Here is an 8,529-nt window from a genome sequence, read left to right on the forward strand (position 1 = left end):
TTTGGTTAATCAAAGAATTTTATCAAGGAGCGATTTGGTAAAGTTTGAACGGATGGTTTTCAAATAAGAAAGCGCAAACACTGTGTTATGTGCCGCTAGGGGCGCCCTTTCGAAAGATGACGTCATCACACTTTTTTGTCTGGCATTACTCACTAAACACTATCATAATTTATATGTGTGTAGTAACATGCTTCCAACTTTCAATAACGGTTTTCATTGCACGTCCGTTAATACCGGAAGTGAAGGTCAAGCGGTTTTGTGTCCGGGGACAAGAAATGTTTCTCACGGCATAGTCTACAACCTCACGAAAAAAAGAACACATACTCCATTTAGTTCAAAAGATATAACGCAAACTATTTTGTCAAATTTGCCCTGAAATCGCTTGTAATTTAACCCTGATGGCGTCATGATGACGTAACAAAATTTATAACATCTTCGTAGCATGGTACAAGTTCACATTAGGTTTTTGGGTCATACCGTGAACCGGTTGGAAGAAATTTTGCTTTGATTAGATTTCAGGCAAAAGTCTTCATTTTAAATTCACCTAACTTCGACCTTCCGGTAGACCCGGAAGTAAAGGTCAAACAAGTTCACGTACACGACAAAAAAATGTTTATCAATTCATGGTCTATCCGATTACGGAATACAAACATCATTGATAATTTTGTTCAAGTAATTGATCACTTTTTCAGCTGAAATCGCTTGTTATTTGACGCCCGATGACGTCATCATGACGTCAGAGTAATATGCACCACCAGGCATGAGGTTGGATAAGTTACAAGTTCATATCATGAACCGTATAGGAGAAAAGCCGCGGAGAAGTATTGTCCAGAATTTTTTTAAGATTTATCAGAACAATAACAGAGAGTGGTCGGGTTGTGCCCGACCAATTACATCCCTGCAGCTAAGACTAAATATCCCTGCAATTAATCCGAAGTTGTTCACCTTTTACCCGGATTATAAACTAACAATTGGATAATTTCATACTGGTTTTTTGTTTTGTTTTTTAACAATGTTAAACCCATTAGTTGTTTTGGATGATTGTTTTAAAGGCGTTTTAGCTTTGTTGACTTGCTACATATATGAGCGCCACCTATTGTTCGATGGTGTTCAACGTTGTCTGCTTTAAGCAGCGCACTGTGCGGCCACCTCCCCCCCCCCAAATCTTTTGTTGTTAATTCGTGACGGCCGCCTGACCGCAAAAATATTAAATAAATGAAAAAAAAATGCTGACTGCCTCCCAGCGCGGAGACCTGCCTGCTGTCCCCCTCCGCCGCTAATATGTACGTGAACATCTCATACTGAGTGGGATTTCTGTTCTTCCATGTGTCTGACGTCAAACCCCCTATTTCAAAATATTTACACTCTACAAACACATACATCGTGCTATTGAACTACATTGTATAACATTGACAGCACATAATTGTTTTATCAACTGTCAATACATTGTCATCAAACACAAAGTGACATTCCGATTAAGTTTCACAAACCTATATGTCTACTTTTGCTGTTCAAACATGCAAGAGTATGCCAGCTGGTCATTAGTCCCTAACAATTCCCCCCCCCCTCAAACAAAGAAAAAAAAATCCCATAATTACATTTTCTATTCCTATGGTATATTTTCTCCAATATCAGAACTAATTTTGGCAAAGGGCATGCATACATAGGAACAGAGCCCAAACACCTTTATTAAAACGCCACAAGTGATTTTGATACCTCTTGCAAATTTGAGCGTGTGCACACAGCAGGTTCTCGATAATGAGGGGTCCGCTCATAAGTCCAACGCATCATAGGCCCGACGCCTCATAAGTCCGACATTTTGGACTTATTAGGCGTCGGACATTATGAGGCGTCGGACTTATGAGGCGGAATTAATGCCTATAAGTCCGACGCCTCATCAGTCCGAAATTTCGGACTGATGAGGCGTCGGACCTGTGAGGCGTCGGACTTGTGAAACAGCCCTCTCCGTAACACGCAACACATGCTTTGGGTCTACTGCTCAATTTTGAACAACTGGATTTGATATGGACCTGCCACAGCAAGGGTATCATCCCCCGTCGCTGCAATGCCAACGCCGTAAGTTACGCAAGTTACGCCACTGTGTGTCAAGCAACCCATGAAACTACCATACGGACTGTACTGATGAAGGTGGACTTTGCTTTCAGCACGACCAGATGCTGTGGATTGGTGTGTCGCAGCATGACAGTACACGGCCACATAAATGTTGTCTCGGCTATCGCAGCAAATGCCGTGGCATGTCACATTCTTTCGGTCGCCATTAAAGGTCGGGTGTATTGTAAACGCGTTGGTCTGGTTCAAGACGACCCCCTGGACGACAGCCGGGTTACTTGCGGCCACCAGGATTCGCCCCGTGCGGGTAACTGCGAGGAAATCGGGAGAGATGCTGAGAGGTGCTTGACCAACTACCGATCCACTGGATAAGTCCCGGACGGCGATTTCGTGAGGGTTGGAAAAACCAAGGATAATCTGGTTACCCTGGTAGTGAGCAGCGGTGCAAGGGGTACGACTCCATGTGCATGTTGACGCTGGCATAGGTTTAAAAATTTCGACCCCCTCGACTTGCGGAAAACCACTAAACTTGGTTAACACATCGGCACTGTACAAGTGAGCAACTCCATTAGCACCGACAGCGATGACATTTCCATTAGGTAACGCGACTAAGCGGCCTATGGAAAGAAGTAAATGAGCAATAATGTTTATTGGTTCTGTCTGTTTTTTTCTGTTAGGTTTCTAGGGTGTCACATCGAAAAAACTATTTGTCTAGCACTACAAAGGTTATTTACTTTTGAATGTGATACCGACCATGCATATGATAATTATATTACCTCATAAGGTTCAAATTAGTAAGCTCCGGACAATAATTCAGGTATGCTTTTTATGAAATCATAGGGGGAATTAGGTGAAACCGGTGTTTATGAAGGAATTCGGCTTTGATTAGAGACAATCAGTCAGTCAGTTATTCCGTGAGAAAGGTACGATGGGAATCAAAAGGCTGGGAACCGGGTCCTGCAAAGTGTATCAAAGAACTAGTGGCGAGAGCACCTTCATTGTCAAACACATGAATGTGATGTATCATTCCAATTCTTTGCTCAGATACTTCAATTTTGCTCCGCTGTTAATTTAAATGTCACATTTGCCCCAACAGATATAAATTCTGGTGCAGTGTAATTCGCAAATGTAGCATTCTGGTTCGTAATAGTTTTTAAAAAAAATCGTCATCTTTGTTTTAATGCTCCCATCATTCGATGTTCTAAGTATCAAAAGTAAAATATAAAAATATGTTTCCAATCTCTTTGGCTTTGTTAAAACAATTAAGCAGATTGTGTTCAATAAAGTTCAGTTTTCCTTTCGAAATTCACCTTTGAGGGTATTCATCATGACACTAATATTTTTTTCGCCGTTATTAATTTAATAACACGACTTGTATATATGGATATGGACATCAGGCTGAACATACAAAACTTATATTGCTCGTCGGATTTTTCTATTTTTGTTTGTTTTTTTAATAAAGTAGCGTGTTAAGGTGCCATGTTGTCATGCCTCCAGCACCTACCCGAGAAGAGGTTTTATTAATATGATTTTACAGCTTTGTTTGTTTGTTTTCCCGACTGAGGCGGTATTCAATTGACGACAAAATAATTATCAGTGATATTCAATATCATCTGCCATGAATTGCGCCTCCATTACTTTGATGGTGTCCACCCCATCTTTTTTTAATTATGCGCTTGCCGGCTTGGGAAAAATACCTGCTACCTTCTTGCACAGAGAGTCTACTTCAATCCCCCGTCCCCGTTTATGGATTACTTTGAAAGTTTTCTTTTTATTTTTCATTCTCCTCCCTCTCATACATGGAATGCACAAACTGAATATAAATGACAAAAAAACCGCAACAAATGTTGAAATTTTCCGAAAAAAATGAAGACGAATCAGAAGGCTGCATTCGCGATTTGAACTAACCAAAAATAAAACCATAAACCATAAATTAAAGTGCATAACTGAAATTTGGAAGTTGGAAGATGGAAGTTAAATGTTCTTTTTCAAAGTTCCTGAAGGTCTTTTTTTTTCATAATCAAAGTTTTACCTGCAGGTTTCAACTGTATGTTGTAAGGTTTTGCAGCTGTAGAGATGATTTTTCCATCCTCTCTGTAACCGTACACTATCACATCATTTTGTAAGGCAGCGATGAAATTGATCGTCATTCGTACCTCTGTACTTTGCCCGTCATACCGATATGAATATGATTGCTGCTGCTTATAATTGATTTGGGCATCAATTTGTCTCAGGAATTTCAAAGTTGTCTCAGAAGGGCTCACAACATCGCCGAGCTCAAAGCCATCTCTGCTCTTGAACTCCACTTTCGGATAGCCGGGGATGAAAACACGAGCTTCTTGTGCCAGCGTCTTGAGATCTGCATCAACCACCGAGTGGAGCTCGAGGAAGTCCGCGTCACCAGCGGATTCGACCAGGTCAGCGGCAGTCTTCAATGCATGGCACACACGGCGAATGCAAGCAGCAGTCTGGTTCTTCAAGGTCTCCCTGTCGTTGGTGATGATATCTATTTGCAAGATGAGATCTTTTTTCCTGGCTTCTACCCTGGCCTGATCGCCACTGGCTTCCTCTTGGGTATCGTCTCTGAAGGCCTTCAACTCCCGGGTAAGAAAGAAATCTTGTGATTGGATTGTACGACATTCTTGTTGGAACTGCTGAAGGTTGCTATCCACATTTTTGAACCTAGTCTCTGCCTTTGGAGAGTACAGCTGCGCCTTTTCAGGCAGTTTCAAATCGTGTTTACTTGGCTGTGCAGTGGGAGTGTATCCACAGACCTCGAGAGATTTTACCCGGAGATCCCCTCGACGAGAAATATCCCGAAGAATGTTGCGCTCGACTTGTGATATTTTTGTCGCCTCGACCTCAGCTTGTTTGATCACTTGTTCCTTTGCCGCGGAGATATCAGCGTTGCCAACTTTGTCTTGCTCGGTTCTCTCTCGAACAGCAGACAACTGTTCTTCCATTTGTGTCATTAGCTGTTTTGTAGTGTCTCTGAAGCGAGACGCAGCATCGCCAATCCCAATAACGTGATGCCCTTTATGATCAACAATGGTGCAGTCCCTGCAGATCAACTTGTCGCAGGTCTCGCAGAAGAACCTCTTCTTTTCACCCGAGTGTTTTTCACATCGTGGCTCAACTTTGACCTTTGAGGAGACCGACCCCAAGCGTAAATCAGCCAAGGCCAAGATCTGGTGTTCAGCCGTACCGGCAATGCGACTGTGACCCCTGTGGCACTGGTTGCAAAGTACAAGAGAACAGTCCATGCATCTTACCTGCGACTCTTGCTGCTCGCACAGATCGCAGAGTATCTTCTGGCGCCCTTTCTGCGTCAGTTTCTCCTTCAGAGCGAAATCTTCAACAATCTCCTTCAGATGAAAGTTGGTCTTGAGTCCCGAGACCCCGTCAGACGGGAGCTGAGAATCTCGTCGGCAGACGGGACAAGGAATTACGGACGTACACTCCAGTGTTTTCTGGTACGACAGAAGACAATTCTCACAGAAGCTGTGAAGACAATTGAGAATCTTTGGTGTCTGGTATCGCTCGTGACAGATGCCACACTCCAAGTGATCACGGCTGATCTCACCCAAAACCTTCGTCAGTGGTTCTTCACTCACAGCCATAATCTCTGCCGATGAGTAAGGAATAAAAGTACACGTTCATGAGTTTAGACATTCGGAACCTAAGCCAACCATAACAAGGTTTACCGAAAACTTTACAGTTACAACAACTGCATCAGATAACGGTTGTTACTCCTACAGGATCATATATCAAAAACTATTACAGTGTACACGATCGAAACTAGTACACGCGCGTTTCATGCTTTATGGCTAATAATTTACTGACACACAAAATACGCTTCATCAAAACAATGTTTTACTACCTTGTTTGAATTTAGATTCGCGTTCAAAGATGTGGCGAGATAGAAACGATCAGACTTGCACTGTTAGTTCCTAATTTATCTTGTACAAGTTGCTGTGCAATTCCACAGATGGACATGTACAATGGTAAACGCTAATGGGCGTGTGTATGCAGCCCAAACGAAAAGCCATCAAAGGCACGACGCACCTTATAAACCGCTATAATGCTTAATCATGCAAATTCGTTACACATTAACGACGTTGCATCAGGCGTTGCCACGCACATCGGTATAAAGTCCATCCACTTATTGCAGAACAAATAATAGGGACCGTAAGAAATCGTGAAGGGTAAGTGATGTATTATAAATGTCTCTGAATAAAACAGACCAGTTGGTTATATTTCCATTTTTTTTTGGTGGTTATTTCAAGAAACCCGAATTTCATTATACACCTTTAAATATAGTAAAATGCACCTTATCGGTACTTCGCCAGATGAAATTACCACGCAAAATTTTGATTTTATGAACAACCTATTCTTTTCCGAGCCGCATACGTATTCCGCACGTGTACCATTTCTGATTGTCACTAATACCTTGATGTTGGCCCTGGAAGGAGTGGCTTTAACCCATAGAGCTATACCAAATTACTAGAGCGCTAACTCCTCATTCTTGCGCGCGGAGACGCTTTAAAGCTAGACTTGACTCAAGTCGGAATTGCTTTAAGTCGGTATCTTAGGGTAGCGAAAATCACTTAGTTTACGCCTTCCCAGATGCCCGACAAGGTACACTTCAGCGTGCGTTCCACTTCAGTGCCGTATAACAATGTGCACACATTGTATGTACATGTACATAACAATGTGCACACACTGTATGTACATGTACATTGTACAACACGCGTATTACACGTACATGTGTGTGCATGTACAAGTATTGCAGAGCATGTGCATACATGTGGTGCAAACGTTAGCAATTCCGACTTGATCAATCTGCCATCAGCACCCCCCCCCCCCCTCGCGTGCACGCGCCTGTATTCATCAATGCATATGCAACATTATATAACCGACATACAGATCCTTGTCATTTGATTGGTGGAACTCACATCACGTAGCATTTGTTATTGCTCCCATTCATGCCGCGGCTCAAAAAGTACTATCCGCCCATGGGGAATGGGAAATACTATTCAACAGTTAGGATCTCGACGCGGTATTTGTGTGCAAATGCATGCTGGTGTGCGCGTTCAGCGTTGCGCGTAGCGCGTATTGTTCCAAAGAGCCAGCGCTACAGCGTTGGGACAAACACTTTCGTGAAAGGGTGGTTTGGAAGAAAAATACATTTTCCTCCAGTTTTGTATTGAAAAAAAAAAGTTCAAATATATGAAATGACAAGGATCTATATGTCAGTTATATCAACAAATATTGAGTGGCTTTAAATTGTGAAATGGGAGGAATATTATCGCTCGGTAAAATCTGGACTTTTCCAGTTCACTCGGCTTCGCCTCGTGAAATGGAAAAGTCCAGATTTTACCTTGCGATAATATTCCTCCCATTCCACGCTGAGCCACTCAACATTTGTATACCATCTCCATGCATATGCAGCAACATCGCTTGGACAATCAAAGTAACCGTTTTTCGAAGACTCGTTTATTATTTTCAGTAGGTATGGAAGGCTGGATAACAATCTGCAAAAGTTTAAAAACGTTAAGTTAATTTGTAGATTTGAAACACATTATATTAGGATGATAATACTAAGATCAGCTGCTCTTGGATTGCATTAAAAAGAGTACGACATTCAAATGTTATTCAAAACAAAAGTGATTTTTTATTGAGGTTAACCTGAAAAATATGTTGAGAACCATTGATACCGTTTCGTGTTGTGCATACCCAGAGCCGTTTCAAAGCATTCGAAATTACGCGTGCATGTATCTGTTTCTACTCCTCACCATGGGAAGCGTGTGCGTTCTCCGCGAAACTTTGGATGCGCGAATACGCAGACAACGCTGATTGCGTGTTAGGAATATTATTAAAACAATCTGCGCGCGTTTTTAAGAATAAAAACACCCATTACCTGAAATACTGTGATATGACTGGCTTCTACCGAAATCGGTAGAAGCCAATCACATCGCGAATTAATTTCCATAGACTTTTAATTAATTAACCAACGTGGAACAAACCAGTGCGTACGCTTGGCAGATTGACCAAGTCTGGGTTGCTGCATCACTTGAAAATAACATGCACATGTACGTTTTTAACATGTTGGTCCGGATTCGACGCATGAGGGCGCGCGTTATGTACTGTAAGGACGTATGCGATATGCGCTGTGGGTGGATTTAGGCACAAACCGAGCGCAACCCAGACTTGGCCAAATCTACTTTAAAGCCGTCCTGGGAGCAGACATTTTGAATACACGTGCGTGTTTGTAGAACACAATGCAATTAGATGGATTGAATTTTAAAAGTGTACGCTAAATGCAACGCGCAAGAAGAAGATAGACAAACAACTTAAGCGCGTAATGACAGTTAAAAAAAACGTCACGGCAAAATCATCTGCAGCGAATACGTGCACGTGTTGCGCTGTTTGCGTAGAGCAAAATGACACGGTCATTTG

At 42.2% G+C, this 8,529-nt stretch overlaps 1 protein-coding gene across 1 annotated transcript; it reads right to left on the reverse strand.

Annotated features, from left to right (window-relative positions):
• Positions 1–1,967: 1,967 nt before the first annotated feature.
• LOC119735190 lies at positions 1,968–5,690 on the reverse strand. Its single transcript, XM_038208895.1, has 2 exons — positions 4,103–5,690; positions 1,968–2,687 (listed from the first exon to the last, which is right to left on the reverse strand). Exons 1-2 carry the CDS (start codon positions 5,688–5,690, stop codon positions 1,993–1,995), a joined length of 2,283 nt encoding a protein of 760 aa, XP_038064823.1. The 3' UTR covers positions 1,968–1,992.
• Positions 5,691–8,529: the final 2,839 nt, after the last annotated feature.

The sequence above is a fragment of the Patiria miniata genome, unplaced genomic scaffold, assembly GCF_015706575.1.
Source record: "Patiria miniata isolate m_02_andy unplaced genomic scaffold, ASM1570657v1 HiC_scaffold_29, whole genome shotgun sequence".
NCBI classification, from domain to species: domain Eukaryota; kingdom Metazoa; phylum Echinodermata; class Asteroidea; order Valvatida; family Asterinidae; genus Patiria; species Patiria miniata.

Coding starts and splice junctions, on each gene's coding strand:
- LOC119735190 (XM_038208895.1), bottom strand. CDS start 5,690: ATGGCTGTGAGTGAAGAACCACTGACGAAGGTTTTGGGTGAGATCAGC. Junction 2,688..4,102: donor CATACAGTTGAAACCTGCAG/GTAAAACTTTGA, acceptor TTCTTTCCATAG/GCCGCTTAGTCGCGTTACCT.